Source organism: Suricata suricatta, chromosome 6 (genome assembly GCF_006229205.1).
Source record: "Suricata suricatta isolate VVHF042 chromosome 6, meerkat_22Aug2017_6uvM2_HiC, whole genome shotgun sequence".
NCBI lineage: Eukaryota > Metazoa > Chordata > Mammalia > Carnivora > Herpestidae > Suricata > Suricata suricatta.
In genome coordinates, this window is record NC_043705.1 from 65,203,294 (window position 1) to 65,224,945 (window position 21,652).

The 21,652-nt window shown below is 38.4% G+C and overlaps 2 protein-coding genes across 4 annotated transcripts in view; one reads left to right on the plus strand and one right to left on the minus strand.

Annotated features, from left to right (window-relative positions):
* Window positions 1-2,058: 2,058 nt before the first annotated feature.
* On the minus strand, window positions 2,059-16,285 carry MBLAC2 (metallo-beta-lactamase domain containing 2). Its single transcript, XM_029941508.1, has 2 exons — window positions 15,450-16,285; window positions 2,059-3,275 (listed from the first exon to the last, which is right to left on the minus strand). Exons 1-2 carry the CDS (start codon window positions 15,901-15,903, stop codon window positions 2,890-2,892), a joined length of 840 nt encoding a protein of 279 aa, XP_029797368.1. The 5' UTR covers window positions 15,904-16,285; the 3' UTR covers window positions 2,059-2,889.
* Window positions 16,286-16,501: 216 nt separating this feature from the next.
* POLR3G (RNA polymerase III subunit G) overlaps window positions 16,502-21,652 on the plus strand; it is a 46,039-nt gene continuing 40,888 nt past the window's right edge. For all 3 annotated transcript variants that reach the window (XM_029942592.1, XM_029942595.1, XM_029942594.1), the window contains exon 1: window positions 16,502-16,640. The gene's annotated coding sequence lies outside the window, so the exon portion shown is untranslated. The remainder of the gene's footprint in view (window positions 16,641-21,652) is intronic.

Genomic DNA, 21,652 nt, shown 5'->3' on the forward strand with positions numbered 1-21,652 from the left:
AATATTTATCACACAAATGTTTACTTACACTTATCTGAAAATCATAAGAAGACAATTTGTACATGTCACAATCATATTACTATTCATATAAGAACAACTACACATAATCATTTACTCAACTATATCAGAATACACAAGGTTTTTGTTTGTTTTAGACCTTTTAGTTAAAAGGAAATACCAAATAAGGAGAATGAGTTTCCAAAGATTAAGTTATTAACAATACAAATAAAAATTATTTCTAAATGTTTTACATTTGACAATTCTGAATTATACTTACATACTATCATTTCCAAAAATCATAAATTATAACACAGGTCACTGTCAGGGTGAAAATATATTTTTTAAAGCTTCTTTTAAAATATGCTATTATTATGCTCACCAGCACTTGATTTATTCTTGGCACATGTGGCGTCTGGGAAAGTAAAAATATACTTTGCCAATTTAATGTTATTGTGCAGGTATAAGAGAAAGAGCACAGTTTGGGAGGAAGACAGACCTGTGTTCAATTACCAGCTTTGTCCAAAGTTTTGTTGTGTTTGGCTGGTCAATTATTTCTTGGCACTGGGGCCAGGATTAATCTGAATAATGCATATTTTAAAATGCATAGCATGAGCACTAAATGGATGATAGATCCTTTCCCCAATTTATTCACACTGAAACAAAAGCAAAATATCACAGTCTTATGTGTTTGTACAATTTGAAAAACTGAGAAAAGGTGGAGATTTAAAAACAAAATTAACATGTTTTGAAAAATTGTACTTTTAAGAAATAAAGAAAGCCTTCATCAGGTTTAAATATTTCTCAATAAAACTTAGTGCCTACTATACCCTGATTTTTTTAAGTCCTAAAATATGGTAAAATGGTCAATGATTAAGGACTTTTGGTTTTCTTTTGTGCTACTGATATAAAAATAATGGCTATATTTAAGGCTCATTAAGTGATTGTAGTTGCCCTGAACCAAATCTATACTCTGATGCTGCACTATCAACTGAACCCTACTGCCTTATATGAGTAGATCCCTTGGATGGCATGTGGCAGCTTGTCTGTTACTGAGGATGAGTCTTACATACACAATCACAAACCCACCTGTCTCATGCTAAATACATGATGTTTGGAAGATCTAAGATTCCTGAAAATTGAATTTAAATTGTCACAAGGAATAGCCTACTCAAAATAGCAATGCTTCCATCTCTGTTCTTGGATCTTTTTGTCCCCCACCCTGACCCCCTAACAAATTATCTTTCCAAATCTGACTGAAAAACTCCTCCTCCAGGAATCTCTCCCTAACCAAACTCCACACCCTTCCATTTATGTCCCTGAAATTCATGTATAATTTGTATTAGCTTCAACCTACATATGTTATTATTCATATTTTATTTGCCTTCCAGCTAAGATGTAGTCTCTTTGACTTTTTAAGCTTCCACAGTGTTTAGCACAATTCTGTGCATGTATGTATGTGACTGTGTGTATGAATGTGGGATGTGTGTGTGTGTGTGTGTGTGTGTGTGTGTGTGTTGGATTAAAAAAAGACTAAAAAAACCTGGGTGAGTGAAAGTGGAAAATTTTTATAATTTTTCAGAAATCAAAGTTGCTAAACTTTCTTAATACTAAAAAATCTGGTTTCCAAAGCTATCTCAGTTTGGTTTTGGACATGCCAATAATAAAAAGGCAGTGAGAAAACTGCTTAAAAAACCTTTATGAAATATTCCAAAAGGCTTTTTAATAAACTATAAAGAGCACCAAACCAAAACATTTTACTAACTGGTGGGCTAACCTTTCCTATAACTGTATAAATGTAAAGTTCTTTTCATTCAAGACAAAGAATACTGAACAGGAAGAGGTGTTGTGAATCAGGATAAAAAGGCAATTCACTCTAAGTCAACATCTAAAGCACATTTTGCAATTAATTTGAAAAGCCTTCCGTGGTACATATGTATGTTATGATAAGTAAAAGAATGATTTATATCAGAATGTTGTAGATCTCTATAGCTGTTCTGATATTATAAAATATGACACATATACTGAAGCTGTTATTTAACAAGAAAAATTTTGTTTATAATAGCTGTTAATATTAAAATAGGATATAATAAAAAATTATTTTCAATGTGTATATTTTCAAATTTCCCTGACAGTGTCCTTTTGAGAAATCTGACAATTTGTAATTATATTACAGACATTTGAGTTTCATTTTTATGATTGAAAATATTATACACACATAATAACAACACTGTGTGGTAGCTTTTTACTGAAGCACTCTGCAATTTATATTTAAAGCTTTGCAAGAAAACAAAATTCATTGTACTCTTGGTAAGTAAAATTACACAGCATCTAATGTACTCTATAATTACATTAAGAATAAATAAATGAAGCATCAAACTCTGTGCTATAATAATGGATTGTTTTAGCTGACATTCTAAATATTAATTTATATATTTGTATTGAGTTCTAATGTATTTTAAACTCAAGAACCTTTATTTTTAAATAATATACTAAGATATCAAGTTCGGAAGATAAACGTAAAACTTTATGCCTCTTTTTCCAGGTCACCTAGGAAATAAAATAGACAAATGGGAGGTAAGGACAGTTCTTTCTGTTACTGTGAAATGCCTCCTTGCTTCCCCATATATTTTATGTTGTTTCTGGATATTACAAGATGACAAATATTACAAGATGACAGCTTAGCAAATTATAAGCTTATTTAAATGATTTCTTATTTGGAAGAAAGAAACAATTCTAATGAAGAGCTTCCTTTTTGGCTTACTCATTCTCAACCTTTTTTTTTTCTCTAATAAAGCACTTTTTGAGATGCTCACTATTACTCATTTAAACAACACAAAATGAATTGGGTTAATTTACTTAATTAATCAAAATAGGTTATCAGTATAGATACTAGGGTGAGGTCCTAGAATTTGTAACACGTAAGGCTAAACTTGCAAGAGATCGCATGGCAAAAGTAGAAACTTTGTGACATATCCCAGCTTTTGAAATATAGTTAGAAGCCAATCGAAAAAGCCTTTCAGCACCAAAGGTATTGAAGTGCCCAGGAAGCACCTTCTCTACCAGACCTCTGTCCACTAATTCTATCAGACGTTCACAGGTTCCAACATAGTCACTTATCCTGCTGTACGGGAGCCAGTCAATCAGTGATCCATCATACACCACGTCTCCACTGAAGAGAATCTTTCGGTCTTTGTCATGTAAGCAAATACTGCCCCTGGAGTGACCAGGCATGTGCATAACAGTGAGCTGTCTGTCACCAAGGTTGATCACATCCCCTACAAATGGAAACAGAATTTACAGATAAACGTGTTGTATCCTCGACTTCAATCATTTAAAGAATAAAAGAAAAGAACATTAAATGGTTTCAAAGAGGTCAGGATGGATAACACTTACTTTACTTTTATTTTAAAAATACAGTATTTCCTAATGGTGATTTAAAAACAATTTGCATATCTTTCAGTTCTATTGTTTGCTTGACCAGTGTTTGTCAAAGTGAATTATATGGAACACTATTTTTGCAGGTTGTTATGATACATAAAAGAAAAGATTCTGTAGTCAAATAATTTGGAAATCCTTCCTTCAAAGAAAGTTAAGCAGCTTTTTCTCTGCAAGGCTTCTAAGAGCTTTTTAATATGCTAATATACATTGTAATATACACCAGGGAGATATGGTTATAGCATTTCTCAAACTTATTTAACCACAACACTTTTATTTTTTAGAACATCCATGGTACCAGGATCCTGATGATACAATTCATGAATGCTGCTCTATATTTTGCACCTTCTTTTGTCATCCTGTGAGAATTAAGGCTTGAAGAGTCAGTACAAATGATCATGCTGTGGCTATTGCTGTTGCTATGAGTAGTAAATTGTCTTTAGTCTCCTGCCAGAATCTACTAAATTGTTGCAGGCTAATTTGCAAGTCAGGTAAAATGTCACACTCTTCCCAGTTATTTCACAGTGAGAGGAAATTGAGGTATAAATGCAAAATTGCTTTTTCACTGGTTTTAAATCAGTACTAACTTAAGTAATATCATGATGATTTAAAAGTTCCATACTGTTATCTTCAGTGCAAACACATATACACAGAAAAAATCAAAGACATATAATTAAAAAGTTAAAAGAGGAATAAAAACAGTGTCATAATTGGAATTTATGAAACCTAAAAGACAATGAAAATGGAAAAGAGAGCTAAATATGTAATGAGACATAGAAAACAAATAACACAATGGCAGACCTAAATTCAACTATATCAATAATTACATTAAACATGAAGGGGATAAACATTCTAATCAAAGGCAGAGATTGTCAAACTAGATTTAAAAAGCAGGATACATATGCAGCCTACAAGAGAGGAACTATAAGGTCAAAGACAAACAGGTTGAAAATGTTATATGATATAAACATTAGTAAGAACTAGAGTGGCTTACTAATATTAGACAAAATAAGAACTATTAATGGAGAAAAGAGCTACATTTTATTAGGATATACATTAAGTCAACACATTAAAAAAGTATATATATACATATATACCTAAAACATTAAAAATTCATGAATAAAATTTCAGTAAAAACTGACAGAATTAAGAATAATAAATTAATTATGCTTAGAGATTTAAATATTCCTCTCTGAATAATTTGTAATACAAATGGATAGAATATCAGTAAGAATTTGGAAGATCTGAACAACACTATCAACCAACATAACCTAAGCAACATTTATACAACACTTTATCTTAAAACAGTAAAGTACACATTCATTTTAATTGCACATGGAATATTCACCAGGCTACACAGTGCAGCCATAAAGCAAGACTCAATAAATATGAAAGGAATAAAATCATAAAAATATGTTCTTTGGCTATAACATAATTAAATTAGAAATTAATAACAAAATAAATATGGGAAATAGTCAAATATACACAAAGTAAGCTTCACACTTATACATAACATACAGATAAAAGATGAAATCACAAAAGAGATTAGAAAATCTCTTGAACTAATTATCAGAGAATACTATGAAAAATTATATGCCAAGAAACTAGACAACCTGGAAGAAATGGACAAATTCCTAAACACCCACACACTACCAAACTCAAACAGGAACAAATAAAAAATTTGAACAGACTCATAACTAGTGAAGAAATGGAATCAGTTATCAAAAATTTCCCAACAAATAAGAGTCTTGGGCCGATGACTTCCCTGGGGAATTCGATCACACATTTAAAGCAGAGTTAATACCTGTCCATCTCAAGCTGTTCAAAAAATAGAAATGGAAGGAAAACTTCCAGACTCCTCCTATGAAGCCAGCCTTACCTTGATTCCCAAACCAGACAGAGACCCCATAAAAAAGGTGAATTACAGGCCAATATCCCTGAAGAACATGGAGGCAAAAATTCTTAACAAAATACTAGCAAATAAAATTTGACAGCATATAAAAAGAATTATTTAACAAGATAAAGTGGGATTCATTCCTGGGTCGCAGGACTTGTTCAATATTCACAAATCAATCAGTGTGATATATCACATTAACAAAAGAAAAGATAGGAACCGTATGATCCAGTCAATAGATGTAGAAAAAGCATTTGACAAAATACAGCATCCTTTCTTTTTTTTCTAAAATAGTTTACTGTCAAATTGGTTTCCATACAACACCCAGTGTTCTTCCCCACAAGTGCCCTCCTCCATCACCACCACTTCTTTTCCCCCCTCCCCCTTCCCCTACAGCATCGTTTCTTAATAAAAACCCTCAAGAACGTCAGGATAGAAGGAACTTACTTAAACATCATAAAAGCCATTTATGAAAGGTCCACAGCTAATATCACCCTCAATGGGGAAAAATTGAGAGCTTTCCCCTTGAGATCAGGAACACGACAGAGATGTCCACTCTCACCACTGTTGTTCAACATAGTGTTGGAAATCCTAACATCAGCAATCAGACAACAAAAGGCATCAGAATTGGTAAAGATGAAGTCAAACTGTCACTTTTCACAGATAACATGATATTCTACATGGAAAACCCGACAGACTCCACCAAAAGTCTGCTAGAACTGATTCATGAATTCAGCAACATCGCAGGGTACAAAATCCGCGTACAGAAATACGTTGCATTTTTATACGCCAATAATAAAGCAACGGAAAGAGAAAAAAAAACTGATCCCATTCACTATTGCTCAAAAAAACAAAATACCAGTTATAAACCTAACCAAAAATGTAAAAGATCTGTATGCTAAAAACCATAGAAAACTTATGAAGAAAATTGAAGAAGACACAAAGAAATTGAAAAACATTCCATGCTCATGGATTAGAAGAATAAATATTAAAATGTCAATATTACCCAAAACAATCTACACATTCAATACAATCCCAATCAAAATTGCACCAGCATTCTTTTCAAAGCTAGAACAAACAATCTTAAAATTTGTATGGACCCACAAAAGACCCCAAATAACCAAAGTAATATTGAAGAATAAAACCAAAACGGGAGGCATCACAATCCCAGACTTCAGCCTCTACTACAAAGCTGTCATCATCAGGACAGTATGGTACTGGCACAAAATCAGACACATAAACCAATGGAATAGAATAGAGAACCCAGAACTGGACCCACAAATGTACAGCCAATTAATCGTTGACAAAGGAGGAAAGAGTATTCAATGGAAAAAAGATGGCCTCTTTAGAAGGTGGTGCTGGGAGAACTGGACAGCAACATGCAGAAGAATGAAACTAGAAGACTTTCTTACACCGTACACAAAAATAAACTCAAAATGGATGGACGACCTGAATGTGAGACAGGAAACCATCAAAACCCCAGAGGAGAAAGCAGGAAACAACCTCTTTGACTTCAGCTCTTACTCAACAGATCTCCAAAGGCAAGGGAATCAAAAGCAAAACTGATCTATTGGGAACTCAAGATAAAAAGCTTCTGCACTGCAAAGGAAACAATAAAAAAACCTAATAGGCAACCAATGGAATGGGAAAAGATAGTTGCAAATGACATATTGGATAAGGGCTAGTATCTAAGATCTATAAGGGACTCACCAAATTCCACACCCGAAAGACAAATAATCCAGTGAAGAAATGGGCAGAAACCATGAATAGATATTTTCCAAAGAAGACATCCAGATGGCTAACAGACACATGAAATGACACCCAGCGTCACTCATCATCAGGGAAATACAAATCAAAACCACACTGAGATACCACCTCATGCCAGTCAGACTGGCCAAAATGAATAAATCAGGAGACTATAGATGCTGGTGAGATGTGGTGAAATGGGCACCCTCCTGCACTGTTGGTGGGAATGCAAACTGGTGCAGCTGCTCTGGAAAACAGTGTGGAGGCTCCTCAAAAAATTAACAATAGAACTCCGCTATGACCCAGCAATAGCACTGCTAGGGATTTACCCAAGGGTTACAGAAGTGCTGATGCAAAGGGGCACATGTAACCCAATGTTCTTAGCAGCACTTTCTACAATAGCCAAATCATGGAAAGAGCCTAAATGTCCATCAACTAATGAATGGATAAGGAATATGTGGTTTATATGTACAATGGACTATTACTTGACAATGAGAAAGAATGAAATCTGGCCATTTGTAGCAACGTGGATGGATCTGGAGGGTATTATGCTAAGAGAAATAAGTCAGGCAGAGAAAGACTGATACCATATGTTTTCACTCATATTTGGATCTGGAGAAACTTAAGAGAAGACCATGGAGGAGGAGTAGGGGAAAAATAAGTTACAGAAAGGGAGGGAGGCAAACCATAAGAGACTCTTAAATACTGAGAAAAAACTGAGGGTTGATGGAGGTGGGGGCGAGGGGAAAGTGGGCAATGGGCATTGAGGAGGGCACTTGTTGGGATGAGCACTGGGTTTGAATACAAACCAATCTGAGAATAAACTATATTTAAAAAAATAAATAAAATATATTTTAAAAACCCATTTCCTTCACAGTAGCATTAAAAAGAATAACATACTTAGGAAAAATTTATATCTATATACTGAAAGGTACAAAAACACCATCATGAGAAATTAAAGATATAAACAAAAGGAGAGATATGGCATGTCTATTAACTAGAAGCCTCAAAATTGTTAAGATGATATTTAAATTTGATTTTCCCATAGCTGCAATGTCTAATACAACTTTCTGAGATTAATGAAATATTGTGTATTAACACTGTTCAATATGGTAACCACTAGCTACATATGGCTATTTGAAATATGGCTAGTATACTAGGGAACTAGAATTTTCATTTTATTTTTTTTTAATTTTTTAATGTTTTATTTATTTTTGACACAGAAGAGGCAGAGCATGAGAGTGGGAGGGTCAGAGAGAGAGGGAGACACAGAATCTGAAACAGGCTCCAGGCTCTGAGCTAGCTGTCAGCACGGAGCCTGACGCGGGGCTCGAACCCACGAATGTGAGATCTGACCTGAGCCAAAGTTGGAGGCTTAACCGACTGAGCCACCCAGGCGCCCCTAGAATTTTCATTTTAATCAATCCTAATTAATTTAAATTTGTATTTAGATAATCACATGTGACTAGGGGCTACTGTAATGGCTGGTGTACATCTGCAGATTTAATACAATCTTAATCAAAATCTTGAATTTTTTGTAGAAATTGAAAATCTCACTCTAAAAGTTATATGAAAATGCAAATGGTCTAGAAAAGCCAAAACAATTTTGAAAAAGAGGTACAAAGTTGGAAGACTTACACTACTTAATTTCAAGAATTATAATGAAGTTACAATCATCAAGATAGTGTAGTGCTAGCTAAAGAAGAGACATAATCACTGGAAGAGAATAGAGTCCAAAAGAAGATATTCATATATATGGTCAATGGATTTTTGAGAAATAGTGTCAACCAAGATAATTCAGTGGGTAAAAAGACAGTCTTCTCAACAAAATGGAAGGGGACACTTTAGCTAGCCACATTCAAATAAGCAAAACAGAACCTTTCAACCATTACTTCATAATATCAACAAAAACTAACTCAAAATGGATCATAAACCTAAATGTGAAAGCTTCTAGAAAAAAAATAGAAGGATGTCTGGTTGGCTTAGTGGGTTAAGTGTCTGCCTCTTGGTTTGTGCTCAGGTCATGATCTCATGGTTCCGGAGTTCAAGCCCTGCACTGAGCTCTGTGCTGCTGTTGCAGAGTCTGCTTGGGATTCTCTCTCTCCCTCCCTCTCTCTCTGAAAATAAATAAACTTTAAAAATGTAAAAATAAATAAAAAGGAGAAAAGATTTTCATAGACCCTTTAATAAAGAAGATACCTGAATAGCAAAGAAGTACCTGAAAATATGTTCACCATCATTAGTTATTAGGGAGATGATAAACAACAATGAAATATCACTATACACTCACTAGAATGGCTAAAATCGAAAGGACTGACAAAAGCAAATGTAGACAAAGAGCTGAAGAAACTGGAACTCTTATCCATTGCATTTGGAAATACAGAATGGTGTAACTACTTTGGAAAACAGGCACTTTCTTAAAAATTAACATCCACTTACTATAGGATCCAGGAATTCCATTCCTAAGTATCTACCAAGGGAAAGGAAAACATATCCACACAAGACTTACATGCAAATGTTCATGACAGCATTATTAATAACAGCCTCAGATTAGAAAGATACAAAATTCCTTCAACAGGTGAGTAGATAAATGTTATATCCATAAATGGATTCTTTCTCAGCAATAGAAAGGAATGAATGACTAAGAGATAAAACATGGATGAATCTCCAAAACACCATTGCAAATGAAGAAGACAGACACAAAACACTATATATGACTGCATTTGTAGAGACTTTAAGAAAACAAATATAGCAATACAAAACAGATGAGTGGGGCCAAGAGTTGGAGCAGGAATGTCCTAGTCTTGTTGTGAATCCCAGTAAGAATGTTAAAATGGAATCAGACCCCCCAATTTTCTCTGCATTCCAGTCATAAGGGACCAGACTCCTTTACAAGATAATTGTTCCAGATATAAAGTGCCTCTGAGGTTCACAAACCACTGCCATTTACCGTATGACTGGCAGGTAAGGTAAAGAAATTATAGCTGGGTCGGTTTAATAACAGAGCTGTTGGAGATCCATTTTTTTCATAAGTGTAAAAAAAAAAAAAAAGGTAAGGTGGAAGGAAAAAGTGAAAAAAGTTGAATAGAAAAAAAAAAGATGTGGATAATTACCAATGCAGGGATAGAATCTTATTGATCTTTGGTTATATCCAGGTGGTATTCAAAATATTTAGCAACAGGTAAGTCATGAGTGCCCACCTATCAAAATGGATATCAACTATAAGCAGTTGATAAGGCCAAAATGGCTGAGTATCATTAGATTCTGCCATTACCTTATAGCTTTATAAATGCCTCCCCTAAGCTTATAATGCTCCCATGTAGAATTTCATTAAGACCTCTCCTACAAGAATCAAAGTTGCCTATGACATATATCTACATATATATATATGTAAATATCACATATAAAGATATATGTGATACATACACACACACACACACATACCCCACCTATGCTTCCAAGCCCACACCCTGACCCAGTTGTCATCAGATTCCAGCCATTCTAGACCTCTCTTGGCTTCTCAAATACCCTTTCCCATTTTGGTAACCCCATCTTTTTATTTCATTTTTAATTACAGAAATATATGTACACACCTCAAATAAAACATTCCAGAAGGGCTTAAAATTTAAGAAAAGAAAAAGTTATTTGCCCCATTCTGACTCTAGCTCAAGTCCTGTTCCCAAGACTCAACCACTTTTTAAATTTTAGCTATTTCTTCCAGTAGCTGCTTCTACTATATATATTTATCTCTAAATAATTTTTATTTCATTTCTTGATTGACTAATTAGATATACTATACTGATTTCATTCATGTATTACCGTTTCTTAGTGTTTAAATTTTAGATTTTGTTGACTTCCACTATGAAACATAAGAATCTTCAGCAATCTTTACCCCTCACTTTCCACCTACTGACACCTCTCTTGTATACATTTCTCATCCAAAAGAGTAATGAAGTAACCGCTCCAATGTGGAGCTCCTTATGCCTGGCATAGTATCATTGTCAGTGTCATTTTTGCCATCATCCTGATGGTTCCTTTCAACTTTTTTTTGTATTCAATCTCCTCTGTTTCCGGTATTCTATGTCTTCCTCTTGATTTACTTCCTTACTTTGAAGGAAATAGGATAAAATTATATCTTGGTAACTTTCTGAGTAACAGCATGTGGGAAATCTTTTTGGTAACTTGTTAGTGAAATGAATGTAAAATTCTAAGTTGGAAATAAACTTTGTTCAAATAAGGAATAGCTTTTCTTTTCTAGCTTAAAGCCATTATGATCTGTATAGATGACTTTTTAATTTCTGGAAGCTTGCTTCTAGTATTCTGAAATTTTACAAAAATGTGCCTTGGGTTGGATGTGTTTTCATTCATTACGCTAGGAACTCTGTGGGCTCTTTTAGTCTGAAAATGTACATCTCTTCATTATGAGATTTTCTTGAATTATCTCTATTATGCTTTCTTTTCCTCCATTTTCTCTATTCTATCTGTGCTTCTCTTAGTCCAGTGTTGGATTTTCCAAACTGGTCCTCTACTGGTTCTCTCTTAGTCTTCATCCTACCTTTCTGATTTTTTTTTTAAGTTTTTCAACTTTATTCAGTTATACTAAGAAACTTCTACCATTTTAAATTCCAAGAACTTGTGTGTGTGCGCACACATGTGTGTGCATGAGCGTGTGTGCGTGCATGCATGTGCACTGTTCTGTTGTGTATTTTTAAAGCATCCTAATGTCTCTTAAATACCTTGAATGCAATAGCTTCTGTTATCCCCTGATGCTATTAATGATAGTCTTCCCCTCTCAAGTTGCTTTATGCTATTTGTTTTAGTATTTGATCTCATGTTAGATGATTTTCTAGGGTTTTTCTAAAAATTTTTTAATGTTTTTTATTTATTTTTGAGACAGAGAGAGACAGAGCACAAGCGGGGAGGGACAGAGAGAGACGGAGACCAGAATCAGAAGCAGGCTCCAGGCTCTGAGCTGTCAGCACAGAGCCCGATGTGGGGCTTGAACCCACAAACGTGGGATCATGAGCCGAAGTCGGAAGCTTAACTGACTGAGTTACCCAGGCACCCCTCTAGGATTTTTCATAATGCTTGGTTGCCTGTTTGAGAATGGGGGGTTAAAAGGTTGCCTGAAGCACACGCATTGGGCCTAATGATCAAGGCTGTACTGTAGAGAGACCAAGCCAAAGACTGCTTAGGGATTAGCATCTTAGTCTTTCCTCCAGGGCTGGACACATTTTCCAGGTAAGAATCTTCCAATTTCCTACTTGGGGGGTAAAAACCTAGCTCTCATCCTTCTTAAAAACTAACAGAGAACACACACAAACACACACTCTCTCTCTCTCCCCCACCTCACCAGACACACACACACATACACATTCCTCCTATTTTCTATACTGAATCCTGAGCTCAATAGTACTTAGCACCCCTTAATCAAGAAACTCCTCTGCTTTATTCTCCCCAGAGAACAAACTAACTGCATGGGCATTCCAGAGTTTTCACAGCTTCTTAAATGGCTTTCAATCAATTCTACTTATTTTACTACTTATCTTTCCTTTGTCCCCACTACGGTACCAGCTACTGCTAATTTCTGAGCCTTTTAAAGTTCCTGCAGTAAAAACTGGATTGGCTCTTGATTTCCCATTGCTGGCATAAGATAAAACTGCTGACTTTGGCATCAAATTTACATCAGCATTCAAAATAGTTCAATATGGATTTATACTTAAAAAGGACAAACTATGGTCCCTTTATCATAGTCCTAGGTTTGGGATGCAGTCAAGTTAGATGTGTTTTTCAATCTGTTACCTTTCTAGAATCTATTTTTTGTTTTTAACCTCCTCAAATGATTTAAGTCCACCTGTGATAACTGTGTAATTACCTTGGTTACTCTGGGCACAATACTTAAACATATATAAGGGGCCAAAATGTCAGCACTTCAAAATTTGCTATTGTGGAAAATAGATAAAAAGATGTGTTGTACTGTATTAATGATAGTACTATAGAAGGTACTGTGTTAACCTAAGGTTATCTATCTTCTTATAGGAGGATAATATTTCATTATTTGTAGGAGGATTTATTTTCCCATCAAAGATGGTACAGTGTATGATGATCTCTCTTTGTCCCTCCTTTACAAGTCAGCTTTTGGGTCAGTCTCACAGTGCACAGATTTATGCTTCCTCCTGACAGGTGATCACCAATTCACTAAATGAAATGTAATAAATGTTCTAACCAAAGCAACGACTTTATGCTGTTCAGATATGTGCTCATCATGTGTATGTGTAACCATGTATGAATTTTCATATAAATATTTTATATCTCCTTCCAGGCATCCGGATTATGATAACAGCAAGTTAGCAGGCCACATCATTCAGAAGAGAAAGGAAATTAATATTCCTGAGAAAAGAGAAAATTAGATACTACTTGAGAGGATGAGGCATTCTGCTTCTAATGAAAAACAACTTTTGATTTAACACATTATTCTCAGCTTTAAGCATTTGGTAAATATTAAGCTTATTTCCCCCCACACCTTCAGAGGCTTAAAGCACACACAGGTAGCTCACAGGCCCCCTGCATTTCCAAAATGCTATAATTCTACCATAAACTGGGATTCAGGAAACCTGGATGCTAATCCCAGCTCTTTTCCAAACTGGCTGTGTGATCTCAGGCATGGTAATTCAGGCCTGCTTGGACTCTTCATCTCTAAAACAATCATTCTTATCATTCTTTCACCATTGATTTCCTATTGCTGGCATAGGAGAAAATGTAAATAAATCAGAAGTAATTCATTCAGACACTGTAATGTATTTTAAATACTAATTTAAACATTTTTTGGTCTCAGTGCCACAATTAACTTAATCTGAATACCCACCAACTACATGGAAATCCTAACTCTAGAAAGTATTAATTTTATCAAGAAATACAAGGAATACTGCAAATGTACTTTTCTTTCATCTCCAATTGTCAAATGATATAAGACTCCCATTAAATCAGCTTTTTTTTTTAATCTTTAGATTTGAAATTTTATTTTAATGAAAAGGCTTTGTGGGTGGAGTGTGAGGTACAGAATCTTTCTATTTTTTATATTTCAAGTGATCAAGAGCTCATCTATAAGATAACTGATTTTTGTAAAATATTTCATTATTTGTCATATTGGTCCTTCATAAAGTAAGCTTATTGTACTGTAGCAACAGGATTTTTTTTTCTACCTCCTAGAGGAATGCTTTAATAAATTAAGTTGGCAATTAAACTGGTTTCAAGATAAAAATGAGAGAAGGGGGTTTCATATCCTACTCATAATTACCATAATGTATTTATGGGGTAGGATTTATGATCTGCATGCTTTGATCTATTGTGCCTTGGTTCAAATCCTAGCTTTTGTCACTATCTTGCTCTGTGGACTCTAGGCAAGCCATTTAATTAGGGGTCAGCCACCTCACTTCAAATGTATCGTGAAGATAAAATGCAATCAACAAAAGTATTCTAAAAAGAAAAAATGAAATGTAATATTCAAATATTGCTATTGTGGCCAATTAGCTCAATTATTTAAGTGCCTGCTTGGGGTTGAGAGGACTGGGGTCCTTCCCTATTGTATTTTATTCCATTAGATTCTCTCTGATCCCCATCCTTTCTTTAACAGCGCCAGAGGCCCAAGGCTACCCACGCATTAGTCAGTATACTTGACCATCACCGGAAATAACCTCCTTATTAATCTCTCTGAGGCCTTGCTTTAAACTAGACCATCTATCTGTCATAATGTAAGACTCACATTCTCTACTTCTATGTTCACTATCAAGCTTTTTTCTCTAGTGAGGCAAAGTCAAGAATATCAAGAACGGAAACCTATCTGGAAGATAAAAGGATGCATGAGTAGATAAGAACCACTGCTCTCTAATGGCTTTCCAAACCTACAGGTGGGAATTGCTCATATCCAGCAGTGACAGCGGATGAAGTCAGCTGTTCTCAAAAGCATAGTCTGTCATGCACTCTCTGTGAGGCGTCATTCCTTAACAGTCTTTTCGCTATAAAAGCGCCTGGAAATCAGAAAGGTGTTCGGGAAAAGAAAGGAAAATCGCTAGTCACAAGCCTCGGTGGTGTTACTACTACACCTTACACAAGAAACTGACTAGGGGGTGGGGCTGGCTTTCGAGTACTTGGCTTTGCCACACAGTGCCAGAACCGGTCTCTGGTAAGGAAGGCTTCAAGGGCCTTGACTCCAATCGAGTAGGTTTACTCAGGGAAGGGAGAAATAGTGGTGTTGCTGCGATGTAACAAAACAAGTCAGTTTACAGCCACGCACGTCTGCAACATGCATCCCTCGAACAGTTCTTCCCAATCCCTGCCCTTAAAGAGAGAGCGCGCGCCCCTGAGGGCCCATTACCATCCTGCAGGATGAGGCTGGGCTGCACCGCCTGCACTCGGAACTGCCTGGCTCTCCAGCCCGGGCTGGGCGCCCGCACCACCTCACTGTCGGACAGCCAGGTCACAGTCTCAAAGTTGTCCCCGCGAGCCAGAGCCTCGGCCTCGGCGTGATGTACGGCCACCCGGTCGAACTGGTAGAGGCCGCCGGAGTGGTCGAAGTGCACGTGTGTGGCCACGGCCAGCAGTGGCCGGCACGCCGCGTTCTCTTTGGCCCCGTGATCCTGCAAGAGGCCGGAGGAGTACAGGTACTCCGGGAGGCTGCGCAGCCCCAGGCCCGTATCGATCACCACATCCTGCTCGGAGCCACGCACCAGCCAGATATTGGCGCGGTTGCCCGACTCATAGAAGCGTTCCTGAATCCAAAAGATGCCGTCGCCCAGGGACTTGTGGGCGTACCACTCGAGCGCGGACATGCTGGGCAGGGGTGCGGTCTGGCGGAGTGAGCGTAGGCGTGTGTGCCTCCGCAAGCGTCCAGACGCGAGGCGCTGCTGCGGTGTGGAGCGGTCAGCCCGCAGCTAGGGAGGAGGGGCAGAGCGAGGAGAGGGCGGGGGATCCGGGAGTTGTGGGTTTGGGCGGGGGAATGGGAAGAACTCAGGAGGAAGGACGCGCCGAGTCGCGGCCTGGAGAGTCTGCACGCTCCCTCCAGCCAGGTCCGCAGAGAGCGGCGGCTCCTCCGTCCGCACCTAGGCGCTGCAGTAATCTTGGCTTTAGTAGCTGCAGCACAAGGGAGCGTTAACGCAGGGCCACTGCAGCCTACTGGAGACCCAAAAGGAATCACTTTCTGTACCCCCGGCTTCTGACTGCAGAGGCCAGAAGCAAGGCGGGGGAGGTGCCAGGTCCTCCCACCCACTGCGCTCCGACAAGCGCACTTCCAGTCAGCGCCGAAAGAGTCAGTCCAAACCGGATGGAGGAGTACGGCGCCTGCCAAGGGCTAAAAAGCTCCGGGCCCAGGGGGCGGGGCCTAGCGAGGGAGTGGGCGGGACTGACTGGTTGGGATCGGAACAAGGCTCAGAGCCCGCGTGGAGGGCGGAGCGCGCTTCTCTAGAGGTGGAACCGGTATCCCAGAGCTCGCGCCTTCTGTAGGCACCCCTTCCTTGCCGGCCGGCTCTTCGGCTGCACAGTTTTACCCAAGACTCGAGACAGTGAGCAGGTAACAGAGGGAGCAGTTGAGGGGTTGGGAGGAGATGGAGAGGGTAGAGGGAAGTTAAAGGGGCACATGGAGAAGGCTGGGGGAAGTCAGAGTTGGAGATTCATTAAAGCGCTTCAGGATTGAGGGGCGTTGGGAGATAGCTTTACCTTCCCTTCTAATCCCTTCAAAGTCTTTGAAAACCTCCCTTTTCCGATCTTAACTAGTCTCCACTTCCTGGGACTGTTTGCAGTGAGTTAGAAGAGAATTTATGCTGTAACTGATGGTAGATTTTCAAATCTGGGGACTATGTGATTGGTTCAAGGCACGAGTCATTGCCGCAGACTTGCTGCTAAGGACAGACTCTTCAGTATGTTTTCTTAACTCTTGGCACTTTACCCTGTATCCTGGGGAGAGGGGGTGTTTATAACGTCTTAATGATGTTCTAAAAAATGAAATTCTGTATTCCTTCCCCTACCCTCAGTTTTTTGGTTAGTTTGTCCGCTCTTGGAAGAGAGCAAAGAAAGTTGGTAGAAAAGGCTCAACTAAGTAAATGTGGAGGCACCTTGTGAGAACAGAAAACGCCTTTTCTGGGTGTGGCCCAGCCAGCCATATAAGTCACCCCCACTCTTAGCACCAGATCCCTGTATCCACCTAGCACCTCACTACTATTGAAACATCAAGTAGGCTTCAAAAATTCCCTTGAGAACTCGATTAATTATAGTGATACCCATGAGATAGCCTTGTAAAAAATAATTATGAAAACCCTTGTTGTGGCAGCTACTTTAATAAGCCTTCATAGGAGAGATGTACTGCCTTCTCCTACACTCCTAAAGCCTTCTTGGAGATGGAACCTTCCTGAATATTTTCTTAATCTAGTTAGAATTTATCCAGTCAGTCTGTTTGGGGCTGTCCTTATACGCAAGTCCTAGACCTAGATGATCTGTGAGAATAGTATTGGGTGATAAAAAAAGAAAAAGAAAAAGAAGTCATGATCTGGGTTCTTAGGAATTTGAGGGAAGATAATATTTATGCACAAATATTTGCAATATAAAGCAGTATGGTATATATACCACAGAGGAAGTAAAAACTACGTGCTGTAAGGATTCAGATGAAAAGGATTGTTGAGCAGGACTTAAAAAACCACTGTTTGTTAGGATGCTCTCAGCTGGGAAGTACAGAGCTTTCTGTAGTTTGGGCATTTTTCCCGTAGGCAGAGGGAAACCACTATAGGAGAAATGGAGGGATATTCTCACTAGGCCATGAGCTCAGCAATAATTCACCCAGTATTTGTTGGGCTTTTGCCAGGCTCTGGTTAGTGATAGAGCATGGAAATGTAGGTCTTCAAGGAGGCCTTCATATTTACAAATCCATCTGCTTGTATCTCACTCCCCTGGATGTCCTTCCTTTCTTAATTCTCACCATGGTTCTTTCCATTTCCTGTGCTAGACTGTGAGCTCCACAAGAGCAGAAACTTTGTTTTGTTCACTACTATATTCCCAATATATAGAAGATGGTCTGAGACAGAGGGTGCTTAATAAATACTTGATGAATGGTTAATTGGGTTTACTAGAGAGACAGACAAAAACTGGCAATCACAACGCCATCTTAAAAGGGTAATAAAAGGGGAGGGGGGAGGGGGGATGGTCATGGTGGGGGGCACTTGTGGGGAGAAGCACTGGGTGTTATATGGAAACTAATTTGACAATAAACTATTATTAAAAAAAAGGGTAATAAAAGCAGTACCTGGAAACAGAGAAGAGAGAGATCTGTTTTCATGTCGGGTGGAGAAAATGGTCACAGAGACGTGTCATTTGCACAGCATCTTAAATGATACCCACAGATACTTTTGGTTGCCCAGGTGGATGTAGGAGGAAGGCATTCCAGGCAGAAGGATCACTATGTGCAAGTGCTGATGTAGCAGAGCTGAGAGTGGCTGGAGTGTGGTGTGCAGAGGGCAAGAGAAGGAAAGTTAGACCCAAAGCTTTGTTAGTTAAGGAGAATGACACATCAAAATTTGTGTTCTAGAAAGATGACTGAAGAGTGGGTTGAAAGGGGGAGGTTGGCAGTGGGCATTTATTTGTTCTGTGTTAGAGATCCAGGTGAGAGATAGTAAAGGCCTGAACAGAAGTGGAGTTCAAGGAAGGTGGACATGGAAGAGAGGATACAGCTAATATTCTTCTATGAGCAGATCAGCAAGATGGAGAGGAGGCCAGCATGACTATCAGGTTCTGATGGGGACAGTTTAGGTGTCATCATCAGGAAAGATGCTGTGACTTTTAGGTGCCTCTCCCAGCTTCCATGCCTACTTTCATCTGATTGCACGCTCATTCACCTAGCTAACATGTACAAGGGGCAGTGTGAGGTGTGGAAGACAATGCATTTGGGCCACAGTTGTAGCTCATAAAATATTAGCACTAGGAGGAATTTCAGATATTACCTCAGCCTCTGATGGAATGTTGTCTTTATAGTCAAATAGAATGGACTTTGCATTTCAGCTCTTGGATGCTTGAACAACACCCATCAAACCAGCTCAGAACAGTTCTGAATAAGAATTTTCAGGAGGCACTCCAAAATGGAAGGATGATGCTTCTGATTTTACACTTCCAAACTCAGTCAATTTTGCCATTGCTCATTCACCTCTTTGTAAAGATTAAAGGTATCTGTGGTATTACAAAAGTCTTCTACGAGCCTGGAAATGTGTTTCAGGTAGCGTAAAGTGGATGAATGGACAATGGAAAGGTACCTGAGGCTTTAACCTAGTTCTTTCTTTGTTAGGAATTAACTGTGTCTTTAGGCAGTCAGCTAACCTCTTAAGGCTTCACTTTCTTCTTTGACAAAATGTGAAGTTTAATAGGAACCAGTGGTTCTCTTTAAAAAAATTTTTAAAGATTATTTTTGAGAGACAGAGAGACAGAGCATGAGCAGGGGAGGGGCAGAAAGAGAGGGAGTCACAGAATCCAAAGGCCCCAGACTCTGAATTGTCAGCTCTGAACCCAACACGTGACTTGAACTGCAAGATCATGATCTGATATGAAGTCAATTGCTTAACTCACTGAGCCATCCTGGTGCCCCAGGAAGCAGTGCTTTTTAATTTGGGCTATATGTTGTAAACTCTGGGAATGCTTTAAAAAGTCCTAATGCCTGAATCCCATGTCCAGAAATTCTGATTTTGTTGTTCTGGTGTGAAGCCTGAGTTTTGTTTTTCAATTCTGGTGATTCCAGGGTACATCCAGGTCTCCGACTTTATAGTTCTAGAAGTTTAAAAGAAAATAACAATTAATAGTAGGCTGACTGAATTTGTACTTCTTTGGGTAGATTTTGCTCATGACACCATATGAAAGAAAAAAAAGAAGGAAAAGAAGAAGGAAAGGAAAAGAAAGAGAAGGAAAGAGAGATTAACATTAATTGTGGAGCTTTGCTATATAGAGAGCACTGTGCTAGGCAGTGGGGATATAATATCTCTGCTGTTAATGCGGCTGAAGAAATAAACAAATCATAAGTAAAACTCCTCACCTTTGGAAAAGGCCCATTTCCCAAAAGAGGCATTGTCTCTATTTCTTCCATAATTGAAGAGTAGCAATATGCAACACCTCAATTTTTAAAAATTCATTTATTTTAATGGGAGGATCTTTACAAGATCAAGGTGGGTGGAGGAACCACTGTGGATTTTGAGGGACTTAAACTGAATCTTCATGTGAAAGGTGCTACAGTCAAGCGGGGAGGAAGAGGGGGTAGATTGCAGTGGAGAGAATGATAAACAAGCCATGATGACACAAGGAGTCAGGAGGATAAGTGCAAGCACCTTGAAAGGGCCCTGAATACTTTGGGTAGGGAGTTTGGATTTAATTCTATAGCCAAGAGAAAAGATGAGAAGACCGGCATGATCAGAATTATGGCTTAGGATGAATAATCTGGAAGAAGAAATCAAGACAAATAGGAAGGACAAGGGCTACCACAAAACTTGCAGTTACTCAAAAGTGATGTAGAAAGAAGTTCCACTGGATTATGGTAGAGGAAATGGAAAGAAAGGGACATTTTGAAGGAAGAATTAGGTGATTAATTCCATAAGAGGATAGTGAGGCATCAATACTGATGCACTCCAAGTCATCAAGTTTTGGTAACTGGGAAAATAACATACTGTGTATAGAAACAGGGATATAATATCTGAAAGGCAAGCAGTTGGTGTAGGGGGAAGATGATCTTGGTAGGTTAGGTTTAAAGTGCTTTCCAAATATTCTTTTGAAGTAGGAACATGGGCTGGAACTCCAAACAAAGGTCAGTGTTGGAGACAGTAGTATGGGAGAGGTCATCAAACCATGGATGCAGGTGTGTTTTCTGATGACCAAAAAAAAAAAAAAAAAAAAAAAAGAAGAAGACCAAAGACTGAATCTTAAAGAAATCCATATTTAGGAGGTTTAAGAAGAGAAGTAGCCAATAACAACAACAAAGACCCAGAGTTTTATTAAAGCCTAGGAAGGAGATAACTTTTTTAATGTTTTTGTTTATTTTTGAGAGACAGAACATGAGAGGGGGAGGGGCAGAGAGAGAGGGAGACACAGAATCTGAAGCAGCTTCCAGGCTCCAAACTGTCAGCACAGAGCGTGACGTGGGGCTCGAACCCACGAACCACGAGATCATGACCTGAACTGAAGTTGTACACTTAACCAACTGAGCCACCCAGGTGCCCCGGAAGGATATAATTTCAAAAGAGAAGAGGCAATAGCAAATCATGTACTTTGTTTTTCTTTTTTTTTTTTTAACAGTTTATTGTCAAATTGGTTTCCATACAACACCCAGTGCTCTTCCCCACAAGTGCCCTCCTCCATCACCACCACCTCTTTTCCCCCCTCCCCCTTCCCCTTCAACTCTCAGTTCATTTTCAGTATTCAATAGTCTCTCAAGTTTTGCATCCCTCTCTCTCCCCAGCTCTCCCTCTTCTGCTCCCCCTGGTCCTCCATTAGGTTTCTCCTGTATTCCTGTTAGACCTATGATTGCAAACATATGATTTTTGTCCTTCTCTGCCTGACTTATTT